This window comes from Ischnura elegans, chromosome 11, assembly GCF_921293095.1.
Source record: "Ischnura elegans chromosome 11, ioIscEleg1.1, whole genome shotgun sequence".
Lineage (NCBI taxonomy): Eukaryota > Metazoa > Arthropoda > Insecta > Odonata > Coenagrionidae > Ischnura > Ischnura elegans.
Genome location: NC_060256.1, coordinates 48,352,548 through 48,373,145, shown reverse-complemented (window position 1 = coordinate 48,373,145; position 20,598 = coordinate 48,352,548). Strand labels below are relative to the sequence as shown.

At 39.1% G+C, this 20,598-nt stretch overlaps 1 protein-coding gene across 1 annotated transcript in view; it reads left to right on the top strand.

Annotated features, from left to right (window-relative positions):
* LOC124167631 (nephrin-like) overlaps positions 1-16,835 on the top strand; it is an 847,280-nt gene extending 830,445 nt beyond the window's left edge. Inside the window, exons 12-14 of the mRNA XM_046545611.1 lie at positions 1,877-2,287; positions 5,902-6,068; positions 16,305-16,835. Of these exons, the coding sequence (XP_046401567.1) occupies positions 1,877-2,287; positions 5,902-6,068; positions 16,305-16,457 (731 nt within the window). The 3' untranslated portion in view covers positions 16,458-16,835. The remainder of the gene's footprint in view (positions 1-1,876; positions 2,288-5,901; positions 6,069-16,304) is intronic.
* Positions 16,836-20,598: the final 3,763 nt, after the last annotated feature.

Below are 20,598 nucleotides of genomic sequence, written 5' to 3'. Positions count from 1 at the left end.
AGATAACCCATGAAATTACAGCAGTAATGAGGGCCTAAAATAGCCACAATTATGGCCAAGATTTATTTGCTTCATGGATTTGAAGGAAGGATTTGGCATAGTGAACTGTGAAAAGCTACTGAACTTGGAGAAATAGCTTACTCATTCAATATCTGTACAGGGCTCAGACCGCAAAAGTGAGGCTAAAAGAAAGAAAATCATGGTTGGCAGGCACTAGCGTAAGAGTGAAGCAAGGCTGTTCTCTTATTCTAAGAGTAAACTTGCATATCTCGAGGTCACTCCACCAACTGCGGCTTCAGGCATGCAATTACTCACAAATATCAGCTCATATCTCACCTTAAATCTGTATCCTTGGCGGCAACAAGGCTGCATCTCTTGGGCCTAGTTCTCCCAATTCATTGTATCCCAACAACACCCAACAATCCCCACAACTGAGCATCGCCAATTCTAGCATAACACACATGATGCACCAGGTTACTAAAAAACATTCAGGAAGACCTATAAAAGATAGAATAGATATGGTTACACCACTTCCTTCATACAGTAAGTGGTATACCTTAATGAAACAAGAGTACATGTCTAGCATATACAGTCTAACCACTGCCATGGGAACATTTAAGAATGAGTGAAAATAAACATATAACATATTTGTGAAATCTTCTCGGGTTTTCCACCAGATAAGTAGGTAGTAGGCTGACGTTTCCATGGCTGACTAATCTGCTTATGGCATCCTCATGCACGATGGCAGAGGCAACCATCGAAATGTCCACCCACAAGCAAACTCACCTCGTAGAAAACCCAAGAAAATTTTACCAATATCATTTGCTAAGAAATAACAAAATCTTATTATATATTCAGCCAGCTTTTTATGGACCGAAGGAATAACTACGTCTTCAACCAATGCAAGCTGCTTTCCAGAGAATAGGGTTTTCTTTACATAAATAGGGTGGTTTCCTATTATTTTTTTATTGCCTAAATTGAAAGATTATTACTCCTGGAGTTCATACTTCACGCTTTAAGATTTTTAAATGATGATATCTATTTTTCGTGATTAAATGAAAAGTGAAAATTTTCAAGCACGCGAAAACGCGAAGGCTAAGTATGAATGCTGGGAAAAGCCTGTGTGACGTCTGGCTGCTGCTGTTTGAGGCCACCTGGGTGCAAGGCTATGAACGCCGCTATGATGCAGGTTACTTGCTGTCCAGCATGATGGTAGCATAGAGTACCCTTCTAGCAGGTAGCACTTGACTTAAATAAGGATTATTAAATACCCTATCAAACAAAGGAAACTTTCCGACCTTAGGCAATTTTAATAGGTGATTATTAAGACATGTTCCCCTGAGCTCTGTGCCTCATGCATGCATTGGTAATCTCAGACGATGTAAAAAAAAATACTGAGTACTCGTATAGCATCTGTGCCCCTGTGACGTCACGTGGAGTGGCATTGCATGGGTGCCAATGTGGCCTTTTTCAAATGAGGTTAAAATTGACAATTAACATTCGTCTAAACTGGGATTTCAAAAACCAAATAATTTGTATATAATGAATACACTAATGGTGGGTAATGAATCGCAATCAATGCCTTTCATTTTCTTTGATGAAGAAAACTACCCTATTATAGATGAATAATTAGTAACATTTTATATACTGATTCATTTCCCAACATTATATATGAGTTTTCTTTGAAATAAGTAATTTTTTTTAATAAATTCTTTCGACCATTTTTTTTTCATCCTTTCCAAGAATTTTTCATAAAACTCTAACCTGAAAAACTAGTTTGTCTATTATAGGCCATGAAAAATGGTAATCTGTTGGCAACAATTCAGCACATGCTCACCAGCTGCCAATGCTAATTATGCATACCTTGATCCAATAGAATCGGTGAGCGCAGCTGGAGCGGATGCCATGGGGGCGCTGCCACTCTTGGCCCTCCTCCTCGGAGCCCTTCTTGCCCTCTGCTCCATGACCCTAGTGGCAGCCATGGCCGCTCGGAATCGGCGCAACAGGCACTCAGGGTCACCGTGCCGCCCCTTTGCCAAGACACCTCCTCCACCGTCGGCAGGAGACCCGCCGGGAGGCCTGTCCCCTCAGCATCTCCAGCAGGCTGGCCTCCAGCAGCCAGGGATGCAGCAGCAGCAGCCCAAGGTGGAGGTAAACAAGGGTCGACTGGTTGTATCGTACGCGATCAAGGGAGAGGAGAGGGGCAAGGATTGGACCGGGACCCACCCGGGAGGGACCTTGGCAGAGACGCAGAGGCCAGACATACTGGTGGATGAGCATCGGCTAGGTAAAGTTGTTGAAACAACCCAGAAAATATCCAGTACAAGTAGACCATTCCTGGAATGTGAAATAAATTTTCCAGCATGTTAACCTTCATAAAATTAGCGCTTACATCATGACTCAAATTACATTAGTGCATATAGCCTCAAATAAGATGGTTTTGAGTACCAACTGCTTTTCATAGAAGGCATCAAGGATGCTAATTAGCATTTTAGGAGTAGGACTATCTTTGGCTCACAGTCATCATGGCTGAGATAAACTAGTGAAAGGAAATAGGAAAGAGGGATAGAAAACCCAAGAGCAAAATTACAACAGTTGGGTTACTGGTGGGGGCATTGAGCGCAAAAAAGAGGAAATAATATAAAAAAATGTTAATTAATAATGGGCACTGCCATAATAGCAGAATAAAAACTCAATTAAACTTATTCACTGGTACAGTAAATATAGCAAATTAATCTGTTAAGAATTAAATTTTAAGTTCTTTCCCAATGGTGTCTTTGCCATTCATGAAGATGCAGCAAACTGTAATATAAGTAACAGTATTTTAAAGGCCTTTTCACACGATACATTAACAAGAACGTATTAATGCCTGATGGCATGAACAATTTAGGTAGACCAGAATGGGACATGTAAGAATGTATGAATCAAATTAAAACAGATTCTATTTTCTATTCATGCATTCACAAAAGTTGGATGGTAACACAGTGCATATTGGTATTCATTCTCACAGTCAAACATTTTGGCATCAACTTGTACAAACTAATGTATCATGTAAGCAGGCCTTAAGACATACTGAATACTAGCCAGTTTTAAGATTATTTCCTCGAATAATCATCTATTCATTTAAATAACCAATAATCATTAGATTACAAATAATCAATATATACGTATAATAATAAACATCAATAACCATTAAGTTATAAATAATGATCATCAATCATTCAAATTCATGCAACATTTATATATATATATGCAGAGAAAATAAATGAGATGGTACAACTGCAAAAATTTTAATCAACATAAAGAGAGCTGTGCAAATGTAATATTTCCAGCTTGAGTAGTGCTCTACCTGAGTTAGGCTAAATGCCACAAGTTTGGAGTGGAATATATGTTACCATACTTTATTTTGTTTTAAGATAAGATTAAACTGATTACTCTGATTTAATTACACGCCAACTCCCTAAGGTTAACAAGCTAATTAAGCCAAAATCAAAATATCTAGATAATGTTTCATAATGCCTGCTTGCTAATGTTAATGCTCATTGCTAAGAGGTGTACAACATTTACTTTTATATTAGGGCTACAAAATAGCATATAAAGAGTAATCAGACCCTTTCAAAAGATACATATATTGTGTTAATATCACTATAGAAAGAAAATTTCTTTACTAATGATAATCTACAATGACATACATGTAACTATACGAAGACAACTTGATAGCGATGATGTGCCTAACTTCCCTTTGTCGCAGGAAAATTTTGAACAATTTTTACAGGCTGATTGATTGTTAGCTTCATGATGACAAGAATACTGGGCATGACTACTTAGACATCAGAAGAATTGAAAATGCTACTGCTTAAAATTGTAGGTTGAACTGCTTATTTTCTCCATGCATCCGGTGCAACCGCGTGGGTTTGTTGGTGATGACAACAGTTGATGATGAAGACGCTGGCAGCAGTGCCAGCGAAACTGTTGTCATCACCAACAAACCCACACGGTTGCACCGGAAACATGGAGAAATTGGAACCTGAACACCGCGGAAACCTACGTAGTCACATTGAACTGCTTAGTTTGAATCATTAAGAAAACGCTCATGTAAATATTATCTTTCACTTATTTAAGAGAATTTGTCTTTTGGGGCCCAAGGGTTACCACTGAGACCCTGATGTACAACATAGGATGTCAGACTGTATGTGAACTTTATTTCAAAATTTTACAATTTTGTCAAATGCATGCCAAAAGAAGCCTTATGTTTATTTGAAACAGAAAACAGAATTAAAATTATCTGAGATATCCATTAATTCTACTCCGCGGTGCTTACAGATCACAAAAAAAAAGGAGGGATACCATTTGGATAGATGAAATTTTGACATAAAATTTGCCTTCCACAGCCCTGCCCTTCACTAATTCTGTAAGGAAAGAATTTATGAACATATTTTTTTTATGTTTGTTTGTTTTATAGAAAATAATACGATATTTGTTACACGCTGTGCTACCAGGGATGCAATTTTGAATTGGATGACATTTGTAATTGTGCTACCAGGGTTTTGGCTTAGGGAAAATTAGCAGTCATTATTTTTTTCAACAATATGTATAAAATTGATGTTTTGAGGCATAACGTTGTGAAAGTGATTCATTATGAAAAATGAAAAAGTTCTTTCAATTTCTGTTTCCTCGATGTCCCTTTCAGTTTCTTTTTCATGAAATTTCAAATCATGTGAAAGCACAAAGTTCTTTTTTTATTTTTCTACATGTGTAAAATTTTCAACAAATGGTATCAAAAAATTGTATAGATGATTTTCACTTGCATATTCGTGAATGAATGTTACCCACTATCTATTATTTTCAGATAGGACTTTACTATATTTCTTAAATGTAACCTACAGCTAAGCCAGCATGTTAATATTCATAAAATTAGTGCTGACATCATAACTCAAATTGCATTAGTATATATGGCCTCAAATAAGATGATTTGTTTTGAGTACCAACTGCTTTTCATAGAAGGCTTCAAGGATGCTAAGGAGTAGGACTATCTTTGGCTCACAGTCATGATTGCTGAAATGAACTAGTGAAAGGAAATAGGAAAGAGGGATGGGATACCCAAGAGCAAAATTACAACAGTTGGGTTACTGGCGGGGCACAAAAAAGAGAAAATAATTTTTTTAAATGTTACAGTGGAACCTCGATAAAACGACACCCCACGGTGCACCAATAAACACTCGCTATAGCGAATTGTCGCTTTACCGGAGGTGGTGCAAATAATAGCCAATATACCTCATATTACTCCTTTATTTTTATTTTCTCGCTTGGACGTGTTTGGTGTTTTTTTGGCCACGGTGTGTTCCATCAAATGCTTTCTATTCATGCAACTCATGGACGTACGGGTATGCTGACAACTGCTTTCTGCCGCCCGAGGAACAAAAGAAGATCAAGCATTCACGAATGCTAATGCCACAATATTTTCACCAAAATTAACTACTTCTTTATCGAACGACAGTTTACCACATAAATTTGAGACTAAGCACTCCATTAACTTCATTTCTAAGAGATCGCTAGCGATTACAGAGATTAAGAAGTCTTGGTGTAAGTTTCTCCGGCGGTGAAACCCTCGCTATGGCGAGAGCCAACACCAAAAGGGCGTCGTAAAAACGAAATTTTAAAGATGCTTATTATAGGATCAATTGACGGTGCATCGGCTCTCTCTCGTAATAGCGGGGGTCTCGCTATAGCCCGTACTCGCTTTAACGAGGTTCCACTGTATTTAAACAATGGGCACTGCCATAATAGCAGAATAAAAACTCATTTAAACTCATTCACTGGTTCAGTAAATATAGCAAATTAATCTGTAAAGAATTAAATTTTAAGCTCTTTCCCAATGGCGTCTTTACCATTTCATCGCAGGTGTTGGTAGCCCCGAAATAAGTTACCCAATAAGACATGGAGGAGGGATACCAAAGGACCACGGACTTTCCATACCAAACATGATGCCAACGGATCAAATAGTACATTCTTCTGGAGTATTCTCGACCAACTGTATGAATGAGCACCTAATGCAAGAGAATTTACAGGTATGAATGAAAATTTTATTTATTCAGCTGAATTACCAAATCATAATTTGAATGAATTCTTCTCCGGTTTCCAAACAGGTTAGACCCTTCATGTTGCACACGGACATTTTGATGGGAGACTTCCGCTAAGATAAATGTCGGCATACAACATACAACAACAAGTTCCTAACCAAGCTGGAAACCCAAGGAAAATTCATTCAAGTCATTCACTGAGGAAAACTCAGATTCTAAATTACAATGTGATACAAATAATTTATCTCAAAACCACATCCTTGCGTAAACAGAGTAAAAGATACTACAGTGACCAATTCCTGTTTTTATAATGCCATTTGAATGATGCTCCAGTGAATAATTCAAGTATGTAGAACTGAATAGTAAATAATTCAAGTCTAATCAAATATTCACAAATGCCTAATTTAACTAAAAAATAGAGCTGGGAATAATAGCATAAATAATTTATATTTCATATCATATTAATGAAATAAATTTATTGGTAAACACTTTTTATAAATTATATAAATCCTGATATGTAGAAATTGAAACAAATTATCATTGTAGGCAACGGTCATACCACCTATGCATACTTCCCCTGGAGCTAATTTCTGGTCTAGGTGCCTGCTGCCAACTGGAATACTTTTCCCTCAAATTACAAATACTCGATTGCTATGATTACTAAATGATTTTTAGTTAAATATGGGCAAAAAAAATTAGGAAACTGTAGCTTTTACATAAAATTGGGAGGACTAAACTCTGAATTTCATGAGATACATGGATCCTTTTCCCACATGCTTACTGTAAGTATAGACAATTCAAACAGACTTTGAAAGACGGGGTGTGACACCCTGATTGCATTAGTTTCATACATAATAGCATGCTGATAGGTTTGCTCCATAGCAATGCCTTCTTAAGCTTATGTACTTAGCTTAGGAAGGCATTGTCTACAGTCATAAGAGATGGGCTGAGTTGCCGATAGTCGACCATTTCGTGCAGCACCAACCACTAAGGTGAGTATGTGATCCACTGGTGAGTCGTGCACTGCCGTAGCAGTGTCATCTTAGGTCGCATGACTCATGTGTGAGTAACAATTACTCCAGTCGCAACACAAAAGTCGCCATAAGAAGAATATGCACACCACAAGTTAACTTAATAATTACCTTATTAACAAGTTAAATACTCTTTTAACTTTTCACTTTGATAAATGGCAACAACAGCAAAATAAAAGGTTAACCACAGCATGGACAAAGTCAGATGTGACCCACCATTGGGTGGGTCATGCTGCAGCTATGTGTTCAAAATATTTGACAACTTGCGAAAATTTTCACACACAGGGTAGGATTTTACAACAGACTAGTATTTAATACCAGTACTAGCATTATAGTAGCTTTTGAGAGTAACTTCATCACCATCATGAATCTTTCAGAAGCCAACCAAACTTGTGGTTCAAAATACTAACCTAAGCAATAAGCATGTGGAAGTACCACGGTTGAGGCTTTACTACATAGGAATTCCTTCCGTATGTTCCGCGTTACGATAGCTGAATTCAGAGATATTTGCCACAGAAACATGCGCGAGGCTTAAAATTAAGTTCCAAAAGGTGACAATGAGTAACCACCAATACACGTATTTCCTTTGACGAATTCACTTTTACCGTGCATTGCTGGCGTAAAATTTAATTCCAATGAACAATTTATCCAATTTAAACATATAAAATTATCAATACAAGCAGTAACACGAGCTATCGTGCTTTAAAATATTTAAAATTCACTTAATGTAAGTATAATCGCTCAACAATTTATGTCCGAGCTTGATGTGAGTAAAAAAACCTTCTCCAGGCTAACGCTGATAAAATCCAACTCTGGAATATAACAAATACCGAAACCGGGTGACTAGAGCATTTGTTACAAAAATAAAAGATTTGATACAACACCACTTGAAGCTTTTACTAGCTGAATAATGTTAAACCACTTTTATTGTCACATCTGCGTTTACTTCGGAGTCGTCAACAAACATTAGTATAGGCACATACCTTGTACTTCGCCAATTCGTATTGCACACCAACTTAATCATCAATACAAAGAGATATAAAAAATTATTCATGAAATTTACCTTACACGACATATCCGCGTAATTAGATGATAGGAGTGACTGCTTTTAGTTCCTCTTCTCACGGTCTCTCTGACAAACAGTTCCCTGTATAGGTGTATAAATTCTGAAATAAAGTGGACTAATGTCAGACACGTAGGTGTAACATTTTATGCCAAGTACCTCACTTCTTACAACCAAGATACATACCAGACAACTCATTATAATTGATAAACAACATAATTGACTTTCTCAGCATTTCAAACTCACCAATTTGGCCACTTTGAAGTTGCTGACCAAGAATAATTGATACATTCGACTAATCCTTCAAGCCAACATTGTTGATTTCACAGTTATCTTCTCCGTCACCATAATCAAAGAGAATTAGCCTAACTTCAAATTTTCAAGTAATTAGACATTTTTCTACGATGAATTGACTTAGCAAATTGTGTTGTTGCCGTAAAATAACTAAATGCTCCGTTCCGGGTTTGGCCTCTTTATTCTATAGCCCACAAGCGACTTTACAGCTGGGTGGTTTTACAGCAATAACTCCCGATATGCCGCAAGACACGGCCTATTATACATGTCGCCCTCGCAGTTCCGCGTCCTCGGCGCCCGCTGCCTTTCCGGGGTTGTGGTTAATGGGGCCCCCGCGCAAACCCGCCACATCTCTCCTTCTGAAAAAAAAACAAATAAAAACAGGGAAGGGGAAACGGGTCTAAGGGGTATATCGCTGTGGGAGACGCACAAGTCGTCCGTATCTCGTCCTGATTAGTCCCGTCTCCGGTGGGTTGTAGCTCTCCGATGTGGTCTCGAGGTCTGGGAACATTGATTCGTAATCAACAGATATACTCGGCTGCCGTTCTGCGAAGGTCAGCGCCACCCGATTCCTCCTGATGACTCCGCTATCCGTCTCAATGACATAGGACCGGGGATGGCCCGACACTCCGGCAACCGTTCCATACTCCCGACGATCTCTCACCCAAACGGTGGCTCCCGCAGGCAATAGGGGTAGTTCTTTTGTCCGGTGTCGTAGTCCGTAGTTCCTCTTCTGTCTCTCCACGATGACCGTATCCTTATCCCGTACGGCCGTAAGGTTGGGCCATTTGGGATTAAACTTCCTGGGATGAAATGGCAAAGTTGTTCTCAGCTTACGCTCCATAAGCAGTTCCGCAGGGGAATACCCCGACTCCAAGGGTGTAGCACGGTATGCAAGAAGCCCCAACCATGGGTCTCTTTCTTTCGCCAGTATGTTTTTTACCGTTTTCACCGCTGCTTCCGCTAGTCCATTACTCTTCGGGTAGTATGGGCAGCTAGTTACGATATCAAATCCGTATTCATTCGTAAACCCGGAACTCTCTTCCTCCAAACGGTGGCCCATTGTCCGATCAGGCAACTTGTGGGATTCCGTGACGTGCGAATATGGATTTTATTTTCGCGATCACATTCGTTGCCCGCGTATTTTCCAAATATTTACGGGTATTTTGAAAGATAGTCGACGATGACTAAGTACTCACGCCCTCGGCTGTGGAAAATGTCTATTCCCACCATCTGCCAGGGCCGCGCCGTTGTCTCCGTTGGTCTCAACGGCTCTACTATCGATGGACGACGTTCGAGGCATTCCGGGCACTTGCTTATCATTTCCAGCATTTAATGAGATGCTCCTGGCCACCGCACTGACTGCTGCATCCGCCTCCTGCACTTTGAAATACCTAGATGACCTGCGTGGATACGGTTCAACATCTCCTTCCTCCATGATTCCGGGATGTAAACCCTTGTCCCCCTGACTAGTAGACCGTCAAGGAGGGAAAGATTTGCTCGTTCGTGGTAGAAGCTGGTATCCTCCAACAGCAGTTTCTGTTTCCATGGCCAGCCCTCTTTAACATACTTATTCGTCGAGTTCTTTCATCTTCTCGTTGCGCTTTCAAAACTTCCTTCAGGAGTTTGTCACTCATTGGTAAATCTGCTTTTACAGCTTCGACGTACAATTCCACGTCTTCACCGGTGAGAATATCGCCTTCTTTTGGAGTTTTGGAGATTGGTGATCGTGAGAGAGCATATGACGTATACAATTCTTTTCCCGGAACATAAATTACCTCATAGTCAAAACGCATGAAGCGCATACGGAAACGCTGCACTCGGGCGGACAATTCGCCAAGGGGTTTCGTTCCCAATAGTGCCACGAGTGGTTTATGATCCGTACACAGAAGAAATTTTTTCCTACTTAATAATTTGCTAATTTCTCGCAAGCCCAGGTGAGCGCTAATACTTCCTTTTCCAATTGGGCGTAGCGTCGTTCGGTATCTGTCAAAGTCCGCGACGCAAAACATACCGTTCCCCAATCACCATCTGACTGCTGCTGCTCTAGTGTAGCTCCCAATCCATATGACGATGAGTCGGCTAATAGTCTTGTCGGTCGATTTGTTTCGTACATGGCTAATGATGGGGCACTAGTTAACCTTCGCTTGATTTCTTGGAAAGCTTTGGTGTGCGTTGCAGTCCACGACAAAGGCTCTTTTTCCCTCATCAGCTCTCTCAAGGGTTGGGTAATGTCTCCAAGCGAGGGAGAAATTTCAGATGATAATGCACGGTTTCAAGAAATCGTCGTATTTCTGCTACCGTTTCGGGCTGCGGCAATTTTTCTATTGCCGTAATTTTTTCAGGATCTGGCTTGATTCCATCCTCGGCCGATATGACATGACCTAAAAATTTTGTCTCTGCGACCCGAAATCGGCATTTCTCACGATTCACCGTGATCCCATTTTCTCTTAGACGCTGGAGGACGGCGTTCAATCTCACGTCCTGCTCCGGCTGCGTCGCTGCAAAAACGAGTATGTCATCCATAACGTTGACTACTCCCTTTAAACCTGTCAATGCTTCAGACATTCGCCGTTGAAAATGCTCTCCGGCCGAAGATAATCCCATCGGCATCCGGTTAAAACAATACCTTCCAAAAGGGGTAATGAAAGTATCTAGCGGACGGTATTCTCTCTCTAGTGGTATTTGATAGTATCCTCTGCAAGCGTCCAATTTTGTGAAATTTTTCGCTTCCGAAGCCTTCATCAGCGTTAGACATTCATTCACGGTTGGCAGTTCGTGCTGTTCTCTTCGAATGCATTTATTTAATTTCATGAAGTCTACACATATTTGAACTCCTCCGTCTGCTTTAGGCAGTACTACCATGGGCGCGCACCACTCCGTCGGCTCTTCTACCGCAGTTATTATTCCTTCCCCCACCATTTTCTTAATTTCTTTCTCAATCTTATCTTTCAATGGCAAGGGCACTCTTCTCGGCGTAGATACCGCATAGGGCACGGCTTCATCATTGATGCGAATGACGTAAGGTTTCGACATTCTTCCCAGCCCACGAAAAAGTTCCTGGTAGTTTTCTTCCGGATGACCAGCTGTTATTTCTCGCAGCCAAGTCAAAATTCCCAGGGATGATATAGCTGGTCGTCCCAAGAGCGCATCTTCAACTCCATTCACCACGAAAACCTCGTCCTCGTACACGCAATACTTCCAACGTAGAAGTGACGGGAATTTTTCTTTGGCCTGCAATCTGCTTCGATTAGGGCCGCGGAGGAATGATGTGGTGTTTTTGATTTGTATTCCCTTCTGCGTTTAAAATAATTCGGCACCGATGACAGTGACATCTGCGCCTGTGTCGACTTTAAAGGGGATTTTTTGGTTACCGATGACGAGTGAGACCCTCCATGGTCCTTCTCCGGTCGAAATGCTTCCCAGGAATCCCAGTGAAACTGTCTTCCTTGAACAACCAACATGGAGATACCCCCGAGGATGGAGAGATCCACATTAATCACAAATTCTGAACGATTAATTAATAACAGGATTATTAAAGAGTATGAATAGTGAAGCATAGCATTAATGCCATGCTTTACAATTCCATACTTGTGATTAAAATAAACTCAAGCATTAATGCTATGCTTTACTATATTTCAGGTCTTCTCATATTTGAGATTAAAAACAAAATACAACAATTACTGTAGAAAATAATCTCTTTATTTTGATGTGAAAGTTATATATTTAAATTAATGATTGAGGCTACGTAATACACAAAATAAAATGAATGCAATGATAATTGTATCAAAAATCAATAACGTCTATATTTTAAGAATACTTATAATAAAAATTTCTATATTTTAAGCAACTGGGGGGGCACGTGCCCCCATTCTCCCCCCTAAATCCACCTATGTGCATAACATAACATTCAGTGCATTAGAAACAAAGTAAACAAACTCGAAATCCTCATAGACAGACATTCGCCTGAAATATTTTGTGTGTGTGAACACTGGCTCAATACTTTTGAGTTAGCTAATTTTGCCATTCCGGGCTACTATGTTGGTGACAGCTATTGCCGCAACACGTACAAAAACGGCGGTGTGGCAATCTTTCTGCGCGATTATCTCGATCCAAAAAGCTGTTCGCACCCCCTCAAACATCTTGCTGAAGATAAAACTTTTGAGTTTGCTAGTGTGAATTTGACAATGAGTGGTACTAATCTGTGTATTGTTTCAATATATCGGTCTCCAACCGGCGACTTTGAACTCTTTCTTGACAAACTTGAGCATCTACTCAGTATGATTTGTTGCTCATATCACAGTCAACGCCTTGTGATTACTGGTGATTTTAATTGTGACCTGTTGCTCAGCTGCAGCAAACAACGTGACTTAGTTAACCTCCTGAACTCTTTTAATTTAGTATTTCATGTGTTTGAACCTACTAGGATCACCAGTCACTCTAAATCACTATTAGATAATATTGCCTCTAATTTTGAACCATGTGACATAACCTCACTAGTTGTTAAATCAGATATTTCCGATCACTTTGCTGTTCTAGCCACAATTCCATGCAACTGTATACCTTCTACAATACGGTATCCATCAAGATCCTTCCACAATACTAATGTTTCCCATTTTTTCAATCTGCTCGAAGCCGAGAACTGGTCTTTCGTTTATACTGATGCTGATTTTGAAACCAGATTTTCTCATTTCTATGATAAGTTTGTATATTTCTACAATGTAGCCTTTCCCACGTTTTATAAGAAAACCAGCAGAAAACAAAAACCGAAGGAGTGGATCACTGATGAAATCCGCAGTCTATCTACCAACCTCAAACATTACGCCTTTCTTGTCCGGGCATCAAAAGATGACTCACTTCTGAATGAGTATAAATCATTAAAATCCTATTATCGCAAAGCTTTAATTGCTGCAAAGCATTCTTTTAATGACAGAAGGATTATGAATGCCAGTAACAAATCCAAAGAAGTCTGGAAGATTATTAACTCATCCAAGGGCAGCTCCCCTACCCTTTCAGTATCTCAAATTGTTGATCCAGCAGGCGTTCCCTTCTCCAGTTCTCATTCCTTGGCCTGTTTCATTAATGACCATTTCACGAATCTCACTCTCCACCCAAAACTGTCTGATAATTACAATTTCTTCAGTTTTCCTCCTGCTACAAAGTCACTCTTCTTATCACCTTGTACTGAAACTGAATTAAGACTTTCTCTTCACAACCTTGGTTCCAAAAACAGCTCTGGCTTTGATGAAATTCCTAATTGGATTCTAAATGAATGTTTTGATGCTTTCAAAGTCCCTCTTCTCCACTTGATTAATGATTCTTTGCATCTGGGAATTTTTCCAAGTCCCCTTAAAATCTCCAAAGTAATTCCTCTCTACAAGAAAAAAGGAAATCCTCAGGATATTAATTCTTATCGCCCAATTAGCATTCAAAATCAGTTCTCTAAGTTGTTTGAAAAGATATTTTACAAACGTTTAATTACATTTCTAGAATCAACAAACCTTTTATCCAGTAGTCAACATGGCTATCGCCAGCACAGATCTACTACCTCAGCCACTGCTGATGTAATCGACAATATTCTTTCTTCCCTTGATAAAGAATTATCAACAATTGGTTTGATGTTTGATTTCAGTAAAGCATTTGACAATGTCAACCATGATCTGCTATTATGTAAACTTAATCACCTTGGCGTGAGAGGAATTTCAAACCAGTGGGTCAAATCTTATCTTCAGGACAGGCTTCAGTCTGTAGTAGTGTCCCATCATGGTGACAAATGCAGATCGGAATTGAACAAGGTTTCTTGTGGTGTACCCCAGGGATCTATCCTTGGCCCAATTCTTTTTGTTGCTTATATCAATGACCTCCCCAGTAGGCTAGCTATAGTAGAAGGAGCTACACCAGTCCTTTATGCGGATGATACAAATATCAGTGTCTGCCTGTAACCTTGACCGCGCCATTTCCAATGGTAAGCTTATTTCTAATCACTTATCTGAATGGTGCTCTCAGAACCAACTAACCCTGAACATCAGCAAGTCTCAGGTTGTTCATTTTGGTTACAAAAGGAATCCCTGCAATAACGTTTCAATTGATGTTAATGGCTCAGTCATACCCCAAGTTAGCAATGTAAAGTTTCTCGGAACTCACCTCGATTCGGGCTTGAGTTGGGAAACACATGTTAATCACTTGTTGAGTAAATTAAGTTCTACTTGCTACTTAATTAGGTTCATAAGAGATACTGTTTCACCTAATGTACTCATTACTTTGCACTATGGGGAATTCTATTCCAATGTACTATTCAGTATCCTTTTCTGGGGCACTTCCCATCATGCAACAAATATTTTTAAAATACAAAAAAGAGCTGTTCGTCTAATGGCTAAAGAGCCCTACAATGCCCCATGCCGACCTATTTTTAGAAAACTAAATATTCTCCCTATTCCTTGTATCTATATTCTATCTGCTGTTATCTACATCCATAGAAACCTGTCATCTTTTTCTAAAAATCGAGACTTTCACCATCATTTCACAAGAAGCCATAATGACTTACATGTAGATTATGCCCGGACCGCAAAATGTTTACATGGATTGAGAAGGATGGGAATTCTACTACACAATCATCTACCATTATCTTTTAAATCGCTGAATGACAAATCTTTTAAAAGACAAGTGAAAGATCTTCTGCTTAATAAGCTGTATTACAATGTCAATGAGTTTTTAGCTGATCCCTTGTAATGTTTACTTTGATTTAATGTTAATTATTGTTTGTTTGGTGTTGGAATGCTGTCCGCTTTGTAAATAGTTTCTACTATTATTATTCTTGACGTGCCTTATATTGTGTACAAACCTTGTAACTCAATCACTGGGCAAATAAATATATTATTATTATTATTATGTACCTTACCGTAGCACACTATCAGGGTGATGGCAAACTATGCTGAGACAAAGGTAGGATTTGAATAAATTTATGCATGTATTGAATAATATTTGTTATTTTTAATGTTTGAATACACCTCCCTACATTTTCTTCTGACTACGGCCTTGCCATATGCTAATTTAGACTATCAGTATCATCTCAAATTTTAATAATTTCCACCAGTGATTCAATTACACATTCTATCATTTCTTCTGCGTAACTCTGTGAAATTTACCATACTATATACAAAGGGGTGAGAAGCCAAGGGTTACAAGTGATTTTTTTCTAAACAGGAGCAGAAATCGATAGAATAAATAAAATATTTGACGGCCAATGGATATGAGTGAGTCTCGGTTCTGTGCTGAAATCGAGTGAAAAATCAAATGCACTACGTGATATCTATGTAGTATATCTTGAACATTTTCACTACTAGTTTAATTTCAGTACCTAACCCCCTTTAGGAAAAAAATCACTTGTACCCCAAGGCTTCTCACCCCCTCATATAATATTTAATAAGTAAGATACCTTTGTTTTTCCAAATTTATTACAAAAACTTCACTGCTACCCAGGTTTTGATGAGGATCTTCATTATCAGGCACATTGGTCTTAGAAGACATTGAATTTATAATCACCCAAACTTGGGGGAAGTAGAATGGGGAAGGAAGGAGTTGAGTTTAGACATTGAGGAGGCAGGGTAGGTGGGTCCCTCAACCCTCCCCACCCTGCCTCTACAATATCTAAACTCAATTCCTTTCTTCTCCAAAGTTAGAATGAATATAAATTCAATGTATTCTATGTTCAATGAACCTGACGATTCCTTTTCAAAATCTATGTTGCAGTGAAGTTTACTAAAATAACATGTGGAAAAACGAAGTTACCGTATATTTTCCATGCATAATCTAAATTGTAACTCTAAATACTTACAGGCTATCTCCACCATACCTCCAGACAGAACCACTTATTCACTTCCAAGAAGAAAATTAAGTGACCAGGCAGCTTCGTTTGGCACGTACGAACTCAATGGAAGTTATATTGAGAAGCAGCTTCTCTCCACTGATGTACCTGAAAGCTGTGTCTGACCAATCCACAGAAAAGAAGAGGCCCTACAACATTCTCTGACTTCAGGATTCAAGTGACATTGTGTGGAGCTGTGAAAAACTCATTTACCCAGAGTGTTGCAAAAATTAGGCACTTTTTTTTACTAAACTCAGCTGTTCTCAAAGGAGAATAAACCTATCGTCCAAATATAGTTATTACCCAGAGACAATTTAAGTGAAAAACAATTGAAACTCAACCTAAAAGTGATGCCCCTCGACTTGGAAAAAAAAACTTTGAAACAAAAATACATCAGAATTCCATGCTTCCTATATGTGACTTCCTACAATCAATACATTCTACTGTATTTCACTTTTTATTAAAAGTTTCCAAGTGTCTTGAATATAAAAAAATAAAATCATCCAATTTGGTTTCAATTTCTGCCCCCTATCCATGGACCCAGCCTTTCTAAAGTATTGGGATTCTCACTGGGATTATAAAAAATTCTAACAAGCTACACTTTTGCTTTCCAAGAATTTCAACTGGGATATCAACTCAAGGGGAATGTGCAACCATACCAAGTGGAGCTTTTGGCAACCATCCGGAGGGTCTCAGGTTCAAATCCCTTTAAAAAAAAAACATTATTCTCCAAACTATTGACCGCAGGTCGTATCCAGCCAGCCCCACATAATTTCATCCAGCCCACGAAAAAAAAACCTTAACTGTGTGTGAACATGTGTACAAACATTATCCAAAATGAAGCATGTTAAATCTAGTAACTGTCGAGCAAATTTGTCTGATGATCATTGGAAATCAATTCTTAAAATTGGCTCATCTAATCTGGAACCTGATTACAATGAAATTTTGAAGTCAAACCGGCAGTATCATTCGTCACACTAACTTGGTTGCATAAAACTAAAGGCAGGATTCTGTTTGGTTAACCCAAAATTTTTCCAACAAGATATTTTTAAATTTTTCCATGCTTATACTCCTATTGTTGAGGAAATTAAATTAATGTCACTGATTTTTTATTCCTTCGGCCCACGTAAATGTGAGAAGTATATAATGTGGCCCTTGCAATGAAAAGTTTGGAGACCCCTACCTTAGGATACCCTTTCCCTAGGCCAACCTAGTTTTTTTTGGGAACTGGCCCCCTACCCTGAATGAGTGAAATTAACAAACCTGAGACTCAGTCCAGGGAGAGCTCCACCTAACCTATTTAAACCTACCTTCCGGTTTAATCTCTGAGTAAGTCATATCATCTCATTCCCTACCATTATTATATCGCCCACAGAAACCATGGTTATTCTAAAGCCTTTTGTGTGTGCCACTAGCAATCAATTTAAGCCTAGCCTTTCTGTTGCCTCACATATGTACCAAGTTGCTAAAGCCTTAAAACACATTCAAGGTAAATATAAAAAGATAAGAATACAGAAAACATATTAAAACACATTCAAGCAAAAATATAAAAAGATAAGAAAACAAATATTTCCCATAAAAGCAATGTAATTTAAACAACTTTTCAGTGGCCAACTCCTACATTAGCCAGCAGCAATAACTCTTTTTCAGCCCAAGGAAAATAATCCTTGAGGAGACATACTTGTCCTTTCCTTTCACCAACAGTCATCCAGTTCAAGATGGGTTTGATGCAGTTCTCCACTCAATTCATTCATAACATAAATATTGAAGTAGGTACGACTCCTCATGTTTCATAGTAATGTGCTGTTTCCCTCAGCCTTTCAAATTGCAGCACTACAGCCATTTAAGTAAATGATACCATATTTTAGTTTTAAGGTTTTCGCAGCGAAGAGATGCACTATTATAATCCATTTTCGGGTGTTAGTCTGTGTGTTTAATATTTGTCTCAACGTTTCATTCCACTTACTGGGAACGTCATCAGGAGAATGAAAATATAAACATCTATTGTACCGTTGGAAAAACTGGTCCATTGTTGTCAAGGTATTTAAAAAAGTAAATAAAAATAAAATAAAAGCCAACTTCTTTAAAACATCTACTATAAAATAGGAAGATGAAAAGTGGAATATTGTTATTAAATTTTCGAAATATATCTCTTCCACACATGGCTTAAATTATATCCATCATCCCTGTTAAAATTCATAGGTCGTTTAGAAATTTCTATCGCCTCTCTAATTTCTTTTCATTCTCCTGACGACGTTCCCAGTAAGTGGAATGAAACGTTGAGACAAATATTAAGCACGCAGACGTACACCCGAAAATGGATTATAATAGTGTAAATGATACCATACCTAGGCTGCTATTCTAGATGGAATAGCATTATGCTATTCTCCGATATTGCAACAGATGTTGCTATAATATAGCGTATTGCAACGCCTATGCTATTTGGTATTCAGAACGGTTGCAATTCGTGTTTTTACTACACCGGAAGACGCAATTCTCAGAATAGCATAGGCCCGTAGCAATTCACTATTCTGAACGGCGAATTGCAACCGGTAGGCTTGCTATAATATTACGCGGTCTCCGAGGCCGAGCTATTCGGTATTGCAACCCAGAAAGGACGTTCGCACACACACTGTCATTTGTTTTCAATGTTTACTACGAAAAATGGCGGGACCGCTGTACCTGAATTTAAGGCGATTTCTTATGGCGTACGAAGAAGTAGAGAATCGAGGTCGACTTCGCATCGAAAGAAGGGTATTGCAAGATGCGACTAATCCCTTTGAGTTGCGGGAGGATGAATTTATTTCATACTTCCGCGCGTCTAAGGAAGTAGCAAGGTTCGTGGCTGACCGGCTCCGTGGCGACTTGCACCGGCAAAAGTCTTTCGGTCTAACTCCTGAATTGCAGGTGAGTAAATACTCAATTACTTAAAAACTTATTCGTTTGCGGACACTTTCGCTTGCCTTTCTCATCCCTTTTTGCGATATGCAGGTACTAATTACTCTGCGCTTCCTAGCTCAAGGGAGCTACCAGCTGGCCGTTGGTAATGACTTCGTTTTGAATGTCAGCCAGCCTTCCGTAAGCAGATGCGTGAGGAATGTCACCGCTGCAATTACCCGCCAGCTGAGTGACTGCATAGAAATGCCAAGGACACACCAGGAGAAATCAGCCATCGCGCAACGGTAGCAGTCCATCAAAACCTTTTTAATATTTAAGGATCTATTTATTATTCATTATTTTGACTTATAAATTTTAATCTTAAGGTTTCGGCCAATGGCAGGGTTCCCTGGCGTGATTGGCGCGATAGATTGCACGCACATAGCAATTGTGACACCAATCAACAATCCAGAAGGTTACAGAAACCACAAGGGTTTCAATTCATTCAATGTGCAGATGGTAATGTATCCATACTTGACTGCTGAAACTTTGCTTGATTTCACTGAATGTCAGAGTCCACGTCTCTCTTAGGCCTGCAAATATCAATTTTTTTTAAATTCATGTAGTCGATTCCTTTCCAGACATGTGATGATCAGATGCGCATCATGAATGTGGTCGCTTACCCAGGGTCGGTACACGATCAATTTATTTGGTCTCACTCCAGGGCAAAGGCTATCATGAAAGACGCCTATGATAATGGGATGGGGAAATTTTTTTTATTAGGTACGTTCCTTATGAAAAATGACAGAACTTGACTTTACTTCTCATTAATTGTAGGCCGAGTATTCTTTCAGTGTACTATTAAGATTTTTTTATACCATGTCAGGGGACTCTGGTTATGCATTGGAGCCTTTTCTGATGACACCTTTGCCTCATGCCGAGGAAGGCACACCAGAGTACAGGTACACCTTGGCCCACTGCAAGGCTAGATGTATAGTGGAAAGGCTGTTTGGTGTCCTGAAAGCTAGATGGAGGTGCTTGAGGAAGGATAGGGTGTTGCACTACCAACCACCCCAAGCTATCAATATAATTACGGCTTGTGCTATTTTGCATAATATAATGCTGAAGCACAGGTAATGCACCACTTTGCATGAAAACACATAACAAACAGGGCTCAGTTGAAATTACATTTTCCACATTTCATTTATAGAATGCCTCTTCCTGACGTGGAAGTTGAGGTAGAAATTCCCCTCAATGCTCCAGAAGATGGAGACAGATTAGCTGTAGCCAGGGGCTACCAAAGGGATATCATTCAAAGATATTTCCGCTAAGGGTATGAATGCAACAAGAATAGTATTTCACTGAAAGGATATAATTTGATGAAACCAC